This window comes from Rhagoletis pomonella, unplaced genomic scaffold (genome assembly GCF_013731165.1).
Source record: "Rhagoletis pomonella isolate Grant_MI unplaced genomic scaffold, Rhpom_1.0 Rhpom_scaffold_00005, whole genome shotgun sequence".
Classification (NCBI taxonomy): Eukaryota; Metazoa; Arthropoda; class Insecta; order Diptera; family Tephritidae; genus Rhagoletis; species Rhagoletis pomonella.
Genome location: NW_023458559.1, coordinates 81597778 through 81616649, shown reverse-complemented (window position 1 = coordinate 81616649; position 18872 = coordinate 81597778). Strand labels below are relative to the sequence as shown.

General features: G+C 36.1%; 4 protein-coding genes across 10 annotated transcripts in view; 1 reads left to right on the top strand and 3 right to left on the bottom strand.

Annotated features, from left to right (window-relative positions):
* Positions 1 to 18872, bottom strand: part of LOC118739680 (short transmembrane mitochondrial protein 1-like) — a 397003-nt gene that overhangs the window by 63423 nt on the left and 314708 nt on the right. The gene's annotated exons all lie outside the window — the stretch shown is intronic.
* LOC118739672 (ER membrane protein complex subunit 4-like) overlaps positions 1 to 18872 on the top strand; it is a 394927-nt gene that overhangs the window by 63920 nt on the left and 312135 nt on the right. The window lies entirely within an intron of this gene.
* Positions 6338 to 14169, bottom strand: LOC118739664 (peptide methionine sulfoxide reductase). Of its 6 annotated transcripts, none has more exons than XM_036471118.1 (4): positions 13951 to 14169; positions 7684 to 7877; positions 6985 to 7245; positions 6338 to 6912 (listed from the first exon to the last, which is right to left on the bottom strand). In XM_036471118.1, the coding sequence occupies exons 1-4, from the start codon at positions 14002 to 14004 to the stop codon at positions 6678 to 6680; spliced, it is 744 nt and encodes a 247-aa protein (XP_036327011.1). In that variant the 5' UTR covers positions 14005 to 14169; the 3' UTR covers positions 6338 to 6677. The 6 variants fall into 6 exon arrangements, with proteins under 6 accessions (XP_036327011.1, XP_036327013.1, XP_036327012.1 ...); XM_036471120.1 differs by having other exon boundaries at positions 7696 to 7877; XM_036471119.1 differs by lacking the exon at positions 13951 to 14169 and adding an exon at positions 11507 to 11569.
* Positions 14184 to 18872, bottom strand: part of LOC118739675 (gonadal protein gdl) — a 6173-nt gene continuing 1484 nt past the window's right edge. The window contains exon 4 of the transcript XR_004993041.1: positions 14184 to 14272. The gene's annotated coding sequence lies outside the window, so the exon portion shown is untranslated. The remainder of the gene's footprint in view (positions 14273 to 18872) is intronic.

Below are 18872 nucleotides of genomic sequence, written 5' to 3'. Positions count from 1 at the left end.
AGTCTATTCATGATGAAATGTCAAAGCATACTGAGCATCTTTCTCTTTGACACCATGTCTGAAATCCCACGTGATCTGTCAAATACTAATGCATGAAAATCCTAACCTCAAAAAAATCACCCATTATTTATGTGTACATATGTATGTACATATATACAGTGTCTTGTTGTGATCTCTCGCGATCAAAAGCGTACACGAATATAAACACACATACAAACAAATTTAGAGTATCCCATACCGCAGAGTGATTTGCTAGTAGTTCCTAAGCATTTACGTCCCAATTTTACTGTGCAAAAGCAGAAAAAATAATAAATAAATCCATAAAAAATTCGTAGTCGGAGGTGTTTCAGGTGTATGCGGGCTATAAACCTTCGGGTATCCATTGGGAAATATGTACAGATAACCGAGAAGTTTGTTCTACAGAACATATTTTGTTTGCTAGCTCCATTTAGAATGATTTAGGCCAGATTTCGCTTTCGGGTTTTCCTTAATTTTGTTTGTAAGTTATTGTGTAAAAGTCTAGATTACACAAAATATAAAAATCCTAGCAATGCCCGCTTGCTTCGCGGCGCCTGATCAGAACCTTTGCGTTGGCCAATACAAAAAATAGCGTTGAAAAGCAAAAACGGTCCGTGGTCCACTTGCCGGAAAAAGTATCATATATACTAATCCAGGCAATAAGCCATCTACGTGTCAAATTTCAAGAAAATCGGACAACAAATACGATATTTCATTTTTTTTTCAATATAGGTCACATAAGCTATCTGTGTGCAAAATTTAATTTTTAAACAGTCGGCAAACTTCTTCAAATACCTTTTTGAAATTAAGCTCTCTTAAACCTCTTTTCGTTTGACACCTGTGCTGTAATATTTGCTTGAATTATTAATTTAATTTAATATAATTTTTTAACAGGTGTGTGGAATAAACGTTATCGAATGTAAAATAAAAAATAAAAAAAATATTAAAAATTTGATTTTCCCTTTCCGAAGCATCGAACCAAGGCCTCGATTCTTTTAAGGATCTCTGGAATCTGCTGTCTTTATTAGGTTTTGCTATTGTGGCAGCAGCGTCAGTTTTGTAGTTCAACTTGTAGATTTGGAATATTAAAGGACAACGCAGCTGTATATATTTATTATCTACAAATTTTTTTTCTAATATTACTCAAACAATTTTTTCATAGAAAGGCTCCTCTGGATCTCATGGCCTCATCTATAATAATAATAATAGATTGGCGCTTACACATATGATAGTGTTGGGCCGAGCTTCGTCTCCGATTTGAGGCGTGCGCATTGATGTTGTCACACAAAGGGGACTCCGAACGGTGATTGTATTTTTATGAGAAGCTGTTTTTCATGGCAGAAATACACTCAGAGGTTTGCCATTGCCTGCCGAGGGGCGACCCCTATTAGAAAATACTTTTTGTTTATATTTTTTTGATGTTGGGTTGAACCGGGCTTGAGCCCAGGCCCCGCGGTGCGGTAGCGTGCACTGCTAGCCACTACACAGCAGCGGCCGCCATCATGGCCTCATCTACTTACATTATAATTTTGTTAATCTTTTTTTAAATCACTTAGGGCCGTTTTCTCAAGTAGCTTTTAAAATTTATGTGCCATATTAAACATTAATCTTGTTCGGAAAAAATGTGTTTGAAGGGCAAATAAATTTTAAAAGCTACTTGAGAAAAAAGACACTTAATCATACATTGAAAATTGACCGAATTAATTATTTCATCTTTTGCTAAAAGTTTGCGAGTGTATGTAAGTTTGAAACGGGAGACAACACGGCATTTTGAACTATTTCGGGTTCAAATACTGCAGTAGCCGAACTTTATTGTTAAAATAAAATCGTGGGAAAAGCGCAGTAATGTAGTTAGTTTCTAATTTTCTCGAAAATCTTAGTAAATCTACTACCATCGTACTAAAGTTCTAACCCTGCCGATAACCTAGATGATTAGGCCAAGACGTGACTAAAACCGATGCAATAAACAAATTAGCAAAACGATTTTCGGTGTTTGTACATTTGCAGAAAGCTAAAGCGAAAGCAGCACTATTGATAAGCTGAAAATAAAAAAGTAACTTTAAATTTATGATATGTATAATGTACATAAGCCTATGTACGTACAATATGTATGTATGTATATAGTACTAACTTAATTATATGACACCCAGATATTGTCTACCTAGAAACCGTCGTGCAACGCAAACCTAACAAAAATCTAACAACTTTATATTTTTGGTTCCGAACACAAGATAATATAACCGTTTTGAAGATAACTTCTTTTCGCGGTATGAGGATAATTAAAAAAAAAATAAAGAATTGTGCTATTATCTTACGAGAACAAATGTAACAAGTCACTTTTACTGTTACTATTTGTTGAAGAATTACGTATGCACTTAGATATAAATAAATCTTTAGTTTAGGAAGTAACGTAGCCGTAGTAAATAGTAATTCGTGGGCTAATTTGGCGTGCCTTCAGAGATTGGAGAAAGGCGCGAATTAGAAAAATTAGTAATATGTATAGTTAAGAAGGGGTTTGAAGCTATAATTAGCCTTAGGTTGGCGGCAAAGTGGTTTCTAGCAGCGATGAGGCATTAGGATATGCTATAACCAGCGCCAGAAGATGCCAGAGTGAAAGCTTGATGGTAAAAATAAAAAGTTTTCAATCTAAACAAAAAACTCATACTCTACTTTTAATTCAAACTATCCATAAATAGAAAACGAAATAAATATAAAAAACATAAAGGCTGCATTTCTTTATTAATTCTGAACGTTTAGAATAGATTTTTTTGTTTACTTATTCCTGACGATATGTTAACATATATTTCAAACGGATTCGGTTTATTCCAGCTGTGAAATGGGATTATCCGAAATGTATAAAGAAACGCAGCCAGAATGAACCATAAAAAATAAATTTTAAAGCGAGAAGATGGAATTACTGGTATAGTTGATTTGGTATTCTTACGGGTTTCTTATTATGAAAATTTGTGTTAATATACATACACTCACTCCAGGCAGGCCAATACCGCCTTGTATGCCTGTAAGACGGCTATAGGCAAAAAATTAGGAATAAAACCACATAGAGTACACTGGATGTACATAGTTGTGATAAGACCTATCCTTTTCTACGGGGTCACTGTATGGTAGCTAGCGCTAAACAACATCTTGTCCAGAGCTAAGGTGGAATGAGCGCAGAGGTCGGCTGCCATGTTCGCCACGGTTCGGGCCGGCTGCAGTGCGGCCAGGCTAAATACCATCCAACCGTGGAGAGACCTCAGCTTCGGACACGCAATAGTACTTGAAACTCTACCGGATAATCCACGACAGTTGGATTATACCACTCCCCTATTCTGTTTAGACAACAAATTCTCCACAAGAATCCCAGAGAGGAACGAATGGGACGGGGCCACAGACTTGAACCCAGGGTCTACGGCCATATGTACAGATGGTTCCAAGCTTAACAAAAGAATGGGTAGCGGGATTTACTCTGACGAACCGGCGCTAAACCTCAGTTTTCGCTTACCGGACCATTAAAGCATCTTTCAAGCAGAGCTAAATGCCATAATGGAGGCGGCGCGGTCGCTAATAACCCCCGCCCCTACAGGACGGCCTAACACTATCTATTCTGATAGCCAGGCTACTATAAAATCTGAATGCAGGAAGACTCTCAACCTGTTGGCATCAAAATGCTCCTTGACTGTTGTATGGGTCCCTGGTCATACGGACATTCCTGGCAACTGCCTAGCCGACTAGCTGGCGAGGAGGGGGACGGAAATATCTGAAGTAAATTCTGCTCACAATGCGAGCATACCTCTAACCTTCTGCAAACACAGAGTAAAGACTGAACTCATCGAGGAGGTAAACACCAGGTGGGCTGTGGAAACCACCTGCCATACTACCAGGCAAATTTGGTCAAAGCTCTTACTCGGCTGGACCGCTCCTCCCTCAGATTAGTAGTCGGGGTAATCACCGGACAATGCTTGATGTGTACACACGGTAAAAGGTTAGGATACCCCACCAACGATTTTTGGCGCAGCTACATCAAACACTATCTCTGCCATTGTTCCGCCCTGACCAACACGCGCAACCAACTCTTCAACAAGTACTTTCTGGATTATTTGGCCAACTTGAACTCGGCGAGCGTCCTCGACTTTTTGTTCTATATAAAACGCAAGGTAAGAAACAATCGGGAAACTCGAGGAACCTCCAAACCTGCCAGAATGCAGCTCTACGTACGGCTACAGGTTGTCATCTCATGTCGTCCGAGCATCACCTCCATGAAGAAAGCCAGATGCTGGCGGTGAAAGAGCACAACACCATGCTGTCGAAGCAATACCTCGTAGGCTGTCACCGAGGGAATCACCCCAACAATGCCTTGCTTCGTAACGAACCGCCCCACGACACGTGAGACGACACCTGCACGACTGGAAGGCAGACATTGAGCCGTACGTAGACCATCCATTCGACGCAGCAACATACACAGCGGCGCTCAACAGCCTACACAGCGATGCGGTCAGAATGAGCCTCAGTACGCGCAATGACAACATCGTCTTGGGCAGTCGACCGCCGCCCATAGATTCAGAGGAAATAGAGCTGCCGAGAGAGACGAGGTGCACCCTAGCACAACTCCGTTCTGGGTGGTGTTACCGACTTAACAGCTACCTCTCCCGGCTGAACACACAAGTGGCAAACACATGCCCTGCATGTGGGCAAGGTCCCCACGACACCCAGCACCTCTTCACGTGCACCTCCAACCCTACGACCCTGACACCAGAAGCGCTCTGGACCGCGCCTATCGACGCAGCCCACTTTCTCGGCCTCAGGCTTACAGAGTCGGAGGTTGAAGACGACGATACATGACAAATCTGGGGGGCTGAGCACTGCTGCTACAACAACAACAACAACCGGGCAAGCCAGCCAACAAAGGGAGATCTTAGCGGTCGACAACACTCCTGTCCTCCATCTCGAAGACACTTGAGGCCTTGCTTCTCCCGTACTTTACTACCACCTGACCCCAGCTAAGCATCATCATGGTTTTCGCAAAGTGTACACTGCCACCATGCCGCTTAACGCCATAAACCTTCATATAACTCGTGGCCTTAGCCATAACCGCACCTGTGAGAGAACAATTCCAGTGGCGTTGGACTTGTCAACGACAACCACTGTCATTCCACGCTACTAGAAGACATCGAGGATTTCTGTCTCCCGCAGATACCCAAACGGTGGTTCGCGAATTACATGAGTCGTCAGAAACCTTTCGAGATCAAACATCAAAACCAAAGAGAATTAAGCAACTTGAGGGAGGTTTCCCTGATTTCATATGCTAATGAGTGTTCGATATTGGCGTCCGGGAAGAAAGTCCTCTGCTTGAAAGTAAACGGCTACCTTTCGAATTTTCTCGCTTGTCACGAACATGTTAGAGGTAACCTTTGATAGTCTGAACTCCTCCGCGAACACAACAGCAATCGTCAATAAAGTACAAAGTCATCGCTCACCGGCAGCACCTGGGGCGAAGGTAAAGAAACGTTATTGGCCACATACAAGATAGTGGGCCGGCCTGTTCTGCCTTAAGCTGTGGTTGTTTGTTCGCCGGAAACTAGTTTGACGCAGTGGACGAAGGTGCAACCTTGTCAGAACGGAGAGCGCCGCAATGCGGACAGCGACAGGACGCCTTCTGATGTCGCTTGTGTGCCATCTTCATAGCGAGGCACAACAAAATGGGCAACAAGCAGCAAGTTGGGCCAGACCTACACCGAACAACCTTTGGAAGACGTACCGACGAGTGATCAAGGGCATTCATAGAGAGTGGTCACTGGCTATTTACCGCAACTCTCGACCTATAAGTGCCGTGATCGGACACCAATCTTCACCCGCTTCGACTGCCTAAACAGTTATTTATCCAGGGCTCTTCTTTCTCCACTTCCTCCTTATTCAGATTTCATTTCCTGGTTAGTATCTGGGCTCGAATCGTCATATAAGATATCGTACTACTCGTCACGTAAAAATACATTTTTCGGATTATGACATACGTGAACGTACCCTTTGTCCCATTCAGCTTATACCAACTGACTGACGTATCACGTAATTTTCTTTCGTATCGTTTGCAATCCGTGAACGGATGTTACGATTCAAGCCAAGTTTTCAAACATGATGCTTGAAGTTTGGGCTTGGCCCCACTTGTGAAAAAAACCCCAAACAAAAACATTGGAGAACTTTTTTCCCTGTTTGTTATTGTTATCAGCCTGCCCTCGTAAAGTAAAATTAGAAAGTAATAAAAATAAACAATTCCTTTAGTAAAATACTATTTTATTTATGTAATTAGAATATAATTGTTTCTTTGTTTTTTTTTCTTTTTTTATAGTAGCACACATATTTTTAAACATTTCTATCACACTCACTTAAAATTTTACAGTAAAAATCCTAATTTCACACTGCATGCTTAATAATGTAATAATAATAATACATAAGGCTTACAGATGTATGCACATAGTGTCTGCATCTACCTACTAACTACTTAAGCAAAACATAGCGAACTGCTTCACTGAGATAATAACTGTCTAGCCAAAAGAGTTTCGAACAAATAAATAGCAGTAAATTCATGTAGAAGTATATTTCTGCTTTTTCACGTCGATCAACGGCCCGAGTCGGTGCCGATAGCTACATGACGATAGGCCAACTGGTCAGCAGTACAGGCCCGTTCCTTCACTCTGCTCGACATGATACAAACAATATTCCTTCTGTGATGGTGTTAGACCTAAAGTATCGAGTTCCTCTTTGAACTGCTTGACGCCGCCCACACCAGCCAGATAACCATTCAATTTAGTAGCGATAAATGAGGTGCGCAGCAGGTTAGCATCGAGATTCAGAGTTTCCGCTAGATCCTTGTGACCCTGCAGACGGTACTTCTGATGATAGCTGATGGAAGAAATTAACATTTTAATGAGTGAACGAAGAACCTCTGAAAGCAAAAAGCTCGGGGTTACTCACTCTTCAGCCGGGTAGAATTTGCTTTTGGGCAAAATCTCTGTAATAATTTTCTCAGGTACACGCTTCTTTTGCTCTTCAACTATTGACTCCTCGGCGATCTTCTTCTGCTCATCATCATGGTACAAGATCAATGACATGTACTGGCGTTTGATTGGATTGGTAAGGCCGTATTCGTGATTGTTCCAGAAGAGGTCCAACAGTTGTTTGAACGAAATGGCATTGGGGTCGTAGTCAATTTCCAGGACTTCAGTGTGGTTACCACTATTTTGAGGTTTAGAGTCGTCATAAGTAAGTATTAGAGGCGAACAGCGGGTGAGAGGGAAAGCGGAAAGCAAAAAGCGTTTGTCAAGAAAGTTAGAAGTCAGAAATAAAAGTGGGGAAGAAGTTAACATGATCAATAGATAATTAGTAGTAAATGTGAAGCATTGAATTTCGAACAAAAGAAACGGAAATAAGTAAAGTTAAAAGGATGTTGAGTCAGCAAACGTTTTTATGAATGTATGCAGTAAGTTAGTTAGTGTGCGTGATTTTAGTGAGGTTTTTTTTTTTTAATAATCACAGTTTATTAAGAAGAAAATAGAAAAAGATAGTATAGATATGTATGAGCGTATGAATTCGTACAACGAAAACAGGAGCAAAAAAGAAAAAAGAACAAAAAACACAAAGTCAGTAAATTCAAGTTTTGTAAAACACGCTTACAGGCTACGGTACGTTGGTGAATCCTTGGAGCCGCCCTCATAGCCGACAGTGGTGCGCAAAATGCCCTTAGTACCACCGAACAGCGACTCAGCACCCCAGAAGCATCCCATGCCAAAGGTGGCTGTCTTAAAAGGAATATTTACGCTATGAACTGGTGTTATATTCAATTCCTTTTGTTCTGCGCGCACTGTGCTCTGGAATTTGAAAATAAAGACAGTATTTAATAAGTGTACAATTTTCCCTAGACTTCGTTTTTTTTTTTTTTTATTGAAGAATGTAGTTGGAGGAGGTAGTTGACTCCTCTTACATTTTTACTGTGTGACAAAAACCGTTTGAACTTTATGTTTAAACAAATTTGTGGGCGTTATCGTGTGTTGTACTTTATTTAATGAATACCCTATTATTCGTACTATTGTTATACTTGGTGCTACATCGTTTGCACAGGTCGCCTTCAGCGGCTTGAAGACATCATATTGACAGCTGGATTTGTCGCTTAATACAGACGGCGTATTCACTAGTACCATAAAGCAGCCAATGCACAGGAAGATTTGCGATTTGCAGGTAGTACAGTTCATTTTCCATGAAAAAATGGATACTTAATGCCTGTGCCTGTGTGACACTGCGTGCGTTCTTCCACAAGTGTTGGCAATAAAACTACTAAATTTATAAAACTTACACTGGAGCGTTGTGGTTTTGACTCTTTGAATGCTGCTCATTGCGCTGTCGTCTGAATATGTGGAAAAGAACGTAGGTCGCCGACTATGCATGAATTAGAGTACATACATATTGAGCTACAACTGTAGTTAAGTATATATCGTTAGTATAGTATGGTAAGGGCGTATCTCACATCGTCGCTGAAGTGCAAAAACGGCACAACTAACTAAAAAATTGTGTTGCATAAAACGATGTGGGGACTAATAATTCGATGGCATGCAACATTATCAATCAAAACGTGAATTTTGGATTTTTAGTTAGTTACGCCTTTTTGTATTTTAGCGACGATGTGAGCTACGCCCTTTCCACACTATACTAACGATATGTACATATGTATGTAGGTACGTCAATGTAGATGGCAATGACAATGCACAGACCGGTTTTCTCTACAAATCTAACCAGCCGTCTTCAAATGCTTGAAAATCTCGCTTGCGTTCTGCTTTTCCTCTCGCAAGCGAGATAGAGTTTTGTTGACTGGGCATTTGACGACAGGCATACTTTTTCATTTGTAAAAAATAAGGTTTGAGCTTTGCAGGCTAAATTTGTATTTTCCACCAAAATAAACGATGTTGCTAATTGAAGAATTCTGCGAAATTAGAAAATGCCTGTCAAACAACAAAAATGGTAGTTGAGAGCATGTGCGAGCTGCAAACCGCTCGGTATGCGAGAAAAAGTATGATTCGTACATTTTGCGGTCTACACGTGCGGTATCTCGCATCCGTCGTCACACAAGCGAGATTTTCCAGCACGTGAAGACGGCCGGTCAGAGAAATCGCTGAAAATTTTAGCCGTCATCGATTCCCCAACACTTAGCGAGTAGCGAAACGAACGAAACTAATGACGTGCACCCAAACTCACCGACAGGTCAGGCAACTTGGCTCAAACCGTACTATGTTTGGCCCTATTCAACTTCAAATGGCACTTAATTTTTTAATTAGTAATATTCCAATACGTTTTTTTGAAATCTTTTGCATGTAGCTGCGGTTCTTACCTTATTGCTAAATGGTAAGGATAAAAAGAATGGCACTTTTATTTTTCTATTTTTCTATTTGGCACATATTGGCACTTTTTTAACCTCAACATGGCACCTCAAATCTTAGTATAGTTGACGCTGCTTGCTAACTTTGTTTTTGCTTTCACATACAAATTTTTCGTTAACTGCCGTCCCTAAAATGGAGCGCTAAGCGTTGCGTTCTCCATTGTCAACGAGTGTCAGCGCGCGCTATCCCCAAATCAACGCGTCGTAATTTTTGACGTTTTCTCATTTTATCTCGTTTCCTCTTTCACTTTTTTGTGCTTTCTCTTTCTTTCCGTCTTTTGGATCCAACTTCAACACGTAACGCCCTGTCAAAAACGAAAATTCCATTTACTCGGCGCTAGCGCCGCGTTATTGTGGGATGCTCCATACAAATTGTACGGGCATGAGGATTTTTGACAGTTGTTTGGCGCTTGACGTGCCAATTTAGGGACGGCAGTAAGCAAGCGGAACTCAAACAGATCGAGCAGAGAAACAGCACAGATACCATTTTGGTTTGCGTTGTTCCGAAAAAAAGCTTCTGACTGAATCGCTCCTTCATTAATTAAATATTGACCGAGCTGGTAACCCTATATGCAGCCATACACCTGACAAAGTATTCAGAATACGGTTGGTTGTTGGTCGTTCAAAGGTTAATGCAGCGCGTATATATATTACTATATTAAGAGAGTGTCCACACAAATCAATGTTGCCAGATTCGCCGTTTTAACTGTAAATTACAGTTTTTAGGAACTTTCGATTCGAACGAATAAATTAAAATTTCTCTTTCGTGTTTTTGTGTAAGTCAAGTTTTAAAATAAAAGGGACGATGGCGGAGCAGCGATTTAATATTTTAATAAATTGTTTCAGCTTTCCTATGCCTTCTCCTCGCCACAGGAAATGTGAAAAGAATATTTTCTCAAATCGATTTGAATGAAACAAAAATTAAACTATATATTGCAGCACTCTCTGGAATTTTAAGTATGTACTAAAGATTACTTTAAGAAAAATGCTTCAGGAGGTAATATATTAGAGGTATCGAATCAAATACTCAAAAAAACTAACAAATCACTTTTCGAAAAATAATAAAAATGGATTTTAATAAAACAAAATGTGATTTAAATGTTCCATTTTATTTAGTCTATTTTTATTTAGGAGATGCTCGGCCAAACACTAACATATGTGTAAGCGCCAATCTATTATTATTATTATTATTTTTATTGTTATTATTATTATTATTATTTTTATTTTTATTAAGATAAACGGTTGATGTTATTTAATTATAAAAGAATATTCTCAGATTGAAAAAAAAAAATTATTAAAAAATATTTTTTAAAATCTCTTTTATTTTTAAGGTTAGTTTTTTCTGAAAATTTACAGTTTTGTGAAAAAACCTGGCAGCATTGACACAAAACAGATTTACGAAATAAATATGTATGTACGAGTATGCACACATATTGCAGCGACGATGCAAAAACACGTGCATCTAGCTGCAACCAGCCGAATGCAGCAAACAAATCTGACCTTGACTAGCGATAAATGAGCGGGTGAAAGGTACGCTAGTTGATTGAATTGAGTGGAGAACTTGCACTAATATATTTGGCGCTCATTCATATCCAAAGCAGTTGGCAACATGCAAGTTGTGAAATTGCACTACATACAATTTGGATTACACAATCACAAATTGTGCACTAATCAATATTTTTTTATGCACAAGAGAAAAAATTATGACACTTATTAAGTATGAAATTTTCCACAATTGCATATCTTCCATTTTGTTTTTTTTTTTTTTTGATTTCAGGCTTCTTCATTAAACTAAGGTAATTGACGCTTACAATATTTATAGTTGGACAAGCACAGCAGAATCTTCTGGTTATTAAACGACTGCAGCGTATTAAAGTCATTTTGCGAGAGTGCGCACAATTTTGAAATTGGTTGTAATTGCAATTTTTATATCAAAATTAAGTACTAAAAATTTTAACAAAAATTTTACATTCTATCTGTTGCACACGAAATTTTCAAACTACTGAAAAAATATTTTTTTTTTTTTGTATTCCTGTATTTTGTTTTTTTTTTGGTTTGCTGACTACCGACCTTGCGCACTTGTGGTCTTGCTTTTTTGCCACAGCTTTGACGTTGCATTTGGAATATTTTTGTAAAAGTTTATTGCACTAAGCACTGAACTCAACAAAGGTTGTAGGTCGCCTGAACGTTGAATGGTGCAAGGCTGCAGCTTATAACGGCGCGTGTCGGCTAGTTATGGAAGTGCAAGTGGGCGGTGGCATGTTGGCCGAGGTGGCATAGGTTAAATTCATATTTCTAACGACTATTTACTTGTCACAGCCGCAAGTGTCAAACTGCTGTCAGCGACTTTGAGTGTGTGGACTATATTTATTTGATTTATGTCAAATTAGCTTAATTTATTTACAAAGAAAGGTGTATTTACGTATGTGTGTATGTACTTGTATACTGATTGCCTGTGCAATTTGGCTATTATTTGACATTACTTGACCCATTTGCGAATGTATTGCATGGACATATATATGCATTTATGATTAGATTTAGATTTTAAGTAATCATAGATATACATATGAATGTGATTAATTGTGTTAGTTGTGCAAAATCAAGTTTAAAAGGACATTAGCATGGAAATTATTATTGCTTTGCATAGTAGATATATTAAACTTGTTATTTTTTCTAATTGTAATTGATATGTTTTTTTTTTACTTTTAGAATTTCAGAATAATAATTTTTTGTTCATGAACATTAAATTAAATTGATAACAAAAAATTTTTTATTTAAATTTGTTATTTTTTTTTTAACTTGAAAAGTTAATTTTGAATTCTGAATGTAAACCCATTTGATAATGTATTCAAAGTGTATCTTCGAAATCGTCGTTAGGCGAGTTTGGGATTTTAAATTTATGTAATATGTACATTTGTACCAAGCTTATGTGTATATACATTAGGGTGGTCCAAAAATGCATGAAAAAGTGAAGTGTGAATTTTAATGCTCTTGGATTGTTCTGTATGAAAGAAAAATATACCCGTGTTTTTTTTATTTCGAAATCAAAAAATATTTAGAGATCGCTCAAAGCGCTCAAAGTTTTCCATGTATTTTATATGGGAAAAAACAATTTTCGTGTAAATGGTATTGAATTCTCGAAAATCAATATTTTTCGAACGGAAAACTCTGTTTCTCTTCAGCAGACTTCCAATAATAACACCCATTAGTTTATTTTAAAGTTTTTTAGTACTAACGACTTTTATAGGTCCGCCATTGTTTTTTTTTTGGTTTTTTTTGGGGGACTTATAATAAAAAGTTAATATTAAAAAATTGTTAGAAAAAAGTATTACTAATGGCAGCCCCTTGCAGAGAAACAGAGTTTGCTGATCGAAAAATATTGATTTAGAACAATTCTATACCATTTCTACGATATATGTTTTTTCCCCATATAAAATACATGGAAAACTTTGAGCGCTTTGAGCGACCTCTAAATATTATAGATACAGAATAATCCTAGGGGTGGGCGCACTAAAATTCTGACTTTACTTTTTGAACCACCCTAATATACATAGATACATGTGTATGTATGTATGTTCATTTGTAAGCGTGAGGAATCATGTACTTAATTTGCAAATGAGCAGAGCCAAGCTAACAAAATTTGTTCCAAAGAATAATAAAATGCGAATTTAAATACATATTGGCAATTGGATTTTCCGGCTTTGTACGTTCGTTCATTTTTGTTCGTAAAATTACACTTAAGATGGCATTAAGCCGAAGCCCGTTCGTCTTCAAGCCAAATTTGACAAGGAATGACGGAAATCGTTCCACAATACATCAAAAACACTCACTTATAAAATCGTAATATTTAAACATTAAGAATTCACACAAAAGTGAATTAAAGAATTGATTTTTGGTAAATTATAATAACATGCGAAAAAAAAAAATTGGAAGTGGAACTCTACATAAATTCTTTTATTAAATTGCAATTGAAATTGTCATGATTATAAAAAAAATCGTTCGAATTCACAATAATTACAACAGATATAAAGCGTTAAAAATATTTGTTCACTTTCTAGCATTCCCATTTTTTTACTTTGAAGACGAGTTCTTAAAAATTACATTACTGTAAGTAAAACCATTTAGGTTCCATGTTTCTTTCTTTTTAAAATTTAATTAAAAATATAAAAAAGACTTAAAAACTCAGAAAAGCATAAAACATCCATGCACTTTTACATCAGAAATTTTTTATTAAAAGGAAGATTCAAAAGCCTCTAAATCACAAAATTTGTGTGAAAAAAAAACAACTTACTACCTTCTCAAAAATCAAAACAATAATTACGCGCAGTACGCACTTTTTTCTTTCTGGCAGACACTTTATAGAAAACACTATTAAATTCTAAACCAATAACTTGTTTAATACGCAAGACAGAGAGACGATCCACTACGAATAGCTATTAAATTTTTGTCACACAGCAAACTTGAACAGCGAATAAATAAATTGTTTTTGATATTTTCTTAATAATAGTACTTACAATATCTTTCAAGTCAGGTAGAGCGTAGTCAGTAGTTGTGATTTCCAAAGCCATTTTATGTATATATGTATGTATTAAAATAACTGTTTCGAATTTACACTAATTATTTAAATGAAAGTGAGCAATTTCCAAATTAATTTTGTTGAGGCGGAAAATTTTTTAAATTAATTTTTCTATGCACGCAGTGCTCCACTGAATTTTCGTTCACCAACTGTTCAAAATCATGTTTAACCGCGCTTTATTTATACCCATCAGCAACATGAGGTCTCTCAATTGTTTGTTGTTGTCGTACTTTATTTAGCGCTCATACTTTGCGAGTTTGCTTTATTTATCAATTAAAAGACATATACATACATAACAACAAAATATTTAGTATAACGAGTAATGCTTTAATTTTCTTGAGAATGAGATACGAGACGATGATCTGGGTGAGAATTACTGTGAGTACTACGGAAGCGCAGCTGGGTTATGCAAAAGACGCCAAATGTTAGCTGATTGTGTAGTTCTTGTGCATTTGTATGTGTACATATAAGAAAAATAGTGCGATAAGCACTTCACAGCTCAACTTTATTTTACGGTTTATTTATTAAAAATTTTATTTTAACTATGTATGTATGTTTAAAAATTAGACTGCATCACAAAAAAAAAGTTGCGGTTTTTCCGCCGGGATTACAAAATTTATTATATTTTAAGACGTCCACCAAAAAATTTTGGAAAAATATTAAGATTTAAGTGAGCTGGACCGATTTGAAAATACCTCCAAAAATGAAGTTTTTTATGAATAAAAATAGTTTCTTACAGAAATTTTTGAAAAAAGTCCCCTCAGATGACAAATTAGATTAAGCTTAAAAAATCTGCATAAAAATATTTGAAAATCTTTTCAACAGAATCGTAAGAATGAGATTTTTGATGCTGTTGTTTTACTTCTTTCAAAGATTGGTTTACGAAAAACTTGAATAACTGTTTCTCAGTAGAAAGATATTTTCACACTGTTTTTATTTCTGGCCAAAAAAACGTCATTCGTGTCCCATTTTGTTTTTTCGAATACCAACACATCTTAATTCAACTTTGAATGACGTTCGTTCATCCTACCTTTCTCTTCCATCCGTTGAATGAGTTTATTAGCAAAGAAATAAAAAGGGTGAAAAAATACCTTTCCAATGACACCTCTCAAGTCTAAATCGGAAGAGTTTAGGTTCAGTTATTCAAGTTTTCCCTATACCAATCTTTGAAAAAAGTTAAAAAACAGCATCAAAAATCTCATCATTACGATTCCGTTCAAAATTTTTTTTAATTTTTTTCAAATATTTTTATGCAAATATTTTAAGCTTAAGCCGTTTTGTCATTTGAGGCGATTTCTTCAAAAAAAAACTTTAAGAAGGTATTTTCAAATCGGTCCAGCTCACTTAAATCTTAATATTTTTCCGAAATATTTTGGTGGGCGTCTTAAAATATAATAGATTTTATAATTCCAATGGAAAAATAGTACCGATTTTTTTTTGTATGGGGAGTGATGCAGTCTAATGTCTAATATATATGTAGATACTTATTTGTATAAAAATTATAGTAGGCTTTGCATCAGAAGCTTTTCTTTTATTATGAACAGCCTTCGTAGTCGTATAGGTATCCAACGGAACTAAAACTATTTTCCATAAATGGTTCTTAGCCAATTTAGGGCGGCCTAAAGTCGCTATTCGGATGTTCCTAAAACATATCTCATGTTACAGGTGACTGAAAATTTTCTTAGATGTCAGTGAATTGGTTTATGCTATAAAAAGATTGTATATGTGTGGTTAATAAAGGAATAAAAGATTGAAGTTCTTTGGATGTCCCCATTCGGACGTTCCGATTTGTTTGCACTGAAAAAAATGCCAATATTTCTTAACGAATTCAAAACACTGCTTGCGCTTGTTCTTAAATTATGGGTTTTAGTCTTAACTGATTAATAACGACGGCTGAGTGGAAGATCGGACTATCTCGGCGGCCGGTTTGAAAACGCCGTTTCTCAGAAAAATTTTCAAAAAACACCCTTTTTCAGAATTTCAAATCAATCAAAATCTGTGTGTGAATTTTCTTTCAGGCGAAACTCAGGTTAAGGCAGAATATATCGGCAGTTGAAATATGGCGTTTTTGAACCATTTGTTGAGATAGGGCGTTCTTCAGCCAAATTTTGAAGTAGGCCGTTCTTGTGCCATTTTCTGAGATAGGGCGTTTTCGAACCGGATACTGAGGTGTCGATTTGTAAGTGCCGGTTCACATGGTTGCAACCGGTTGGTACGATTTATACAATTTTATTTTAATTATTGGCATGAACAGTTAGAATTGGAATGCTACACCAGAGATGGGCAAAGTGGCTCCCAGTCGTGGGGATTGGCACATTTAGGTGCTAGATGAGATGTAAAATCATCGTATTGAAATTTCTTGCACTCCGACTCTCATTACTAATATATATTACGCTTTTAATGTATTTTTTACACCCCCTTTACCCTGCGTAGTACTTGCTGGCTCTTTGACTGCTTTAAGAGCCAAAAATCTGCCCATCCCTGTGCTACACCATTGGCACAACACATAAATTTGAACCCTTTTAATTTAAATTTCTTTGAAAAATTTATATGTGCCTGGATGTAGCACCATATTTTTTGTGTACTTTTAATGATAAAAATAAGAAAGACAAAAAATTAAAATTTTCACATTCGTATTTTTCGGGTTTTTATAACAAAAAATTTTTAATTTTTCTGTTAATTATATTGAAAGTGATATCTTCGCTAAATGTCATGATTTTTGATTAGGGGATTCACAAGGCGTGTTAACCGTCCTACAATATTTAGCTTAACATTTTGTATGTAAAATAACGGTAAAAATGGTTTTAGGAATGCTATTTACATATATATTTTTTACCAGTTTAAAAACAATTCGGTGTAGTTAGAAAACCATTTTAATCATTATTCTACATAAAAAATGTTCTTTACTATATTATTTTACGACGGTTAACATGTTTTTTTAATCCCCTATATGAATAAATGAATTTAAGATTTTTTAATTTTTTTAATAAATATTAGAAAATCGCTGGCGCGTAAGTTTTAGGGTACCAGTCTCGATTTTACCAAAATATTCGTTGCGTCTTTAAAGTCTCTAATTTACACAGCGCAACAAAAAGTGGGGGAAAAAATTATCGCTGGGGTCTCATAGTATTTTTCTGAAAGGTACCCGTTATGGTACGGAAAAAAAGAAAACTACATCGTCAGCATACAAATCATGATATCGATTTTTGTAAGTTTAGTTGTCTCTTAGACTGAACTTATTCTTTTTATCCAGCTTATCATGCAGTTATGATGAAATGTCCAAAAATGTAAATTTAGAATTAATTCTCTATAATATTAAACGAAAAATCTGCATGAGCGATATGTTCATTGCAGAAATGTAAATAAAAACGCATAAAGTACAGATTTGAATGATGTGATAATCTGCCTTATAATCTATATACTTTTTCTAAAAGGTATTTTTCTCTTACCAAACGATATCCCCTTTAATATTTTATCAAATTTAATGAAAGATACATACATATCTCATTTTGAAGGGGAGCAGCTCCCGTACATGCGAAAAATAGTCCCGTTGTTCAGATTTATTTATTTATTAAAAAAGGGGTTTAGTTGAAAGCGCTATGCCTTCCATAATACTCCTTCAAATTGAATGATTGAAACACCATTTTGAAGGACAACTTCGCTGGTTGTGGTAAAAGATAAAAACTTTTTAATAGGGTTGCCATTCGCTTAAAATTTTAGTGGCTTAAATATATATCGAGTAAAATATTGCAACGTATTCAGAGAATGCAAGGCATTTAAATGCACTCTTAACCAGAATTAATAATTTTGAATAGGGTTGCCAAATATTTAAAAATTTAAATCTCTATATATATGTATACAACAAAATTGGTTACGTAATATCGATCATAGCCATAGAGTGAATTGTCCTATGTGAGCTGTAATTTTTGTTTCGTTTGTCTCTGCCCAAGGAAAATTTAATAAATTTTCCGAATAGAAAATTACGGATAAATTGATTTTGCCATAAATTTTGTACATGCAATTTTTGTTTATTTCTTTAATGTTGATCGTAATATTACCATTGAAATAGTTGTCCAGGTATAAAATTGTATCTATGCTAAACAATTATTTAGGTTAGAGTGCGTTGTAAATTATAGCTGGTTCCATTTAGAATTGCTGGATTTGAATGTATTATGGAATTTTGATTAAAATTTACAGCCTGATTATGAGTTTTATTTTCCTCGGATTGGTTCACTTATCACTTTTCGTTTCCCTGTATTCACTACGGCGGATGAAAAAATTTCGGGCGAATTTCTTTTCAGGCGAAACTCACGATAGATAAGGTTGACGAATTCAAAAGAAATACTATCAGCAATTCCGACGCATACGTAGTTAGCCTTTGGTTTTTGTTTGTTTTATGTTTTGGTTTAATTATTCTAAATCAAAATAAAATAACTCGAAATCAGTGATACCATTCTCACGAATTTCGAATTTGCGGGAGAATTAACATACAAATTCTTAGAAAACTTTGACTGCCTTAAAAATCGAAAGTTGGTATGAAAGGGTCGATTAAAAAAGTTTTTTTAAAGCTATTTTATTTGTCTGAATAACGTATATCGATGGTCCTCTGCAATAACGGCACAATTCAAAATTCAAAAAATAAAATCGCTTACTTCTGTTTAGTGGCGCATGACCCTAATCCTTGACTAATCCATGTGTAATCTTTAGTAAGGATTAGACAGAGATTAAACAAGAATTTGCGACATGAGCCACTTAACAGTAGTAAGTTTTAATTTGTTGAATTTTGAATTGCGTCGTTATTGTAGAGGACAATTTTTTTTTCTAAAGAGAGTTAAGATTATTAATGACAGCTGCATTACT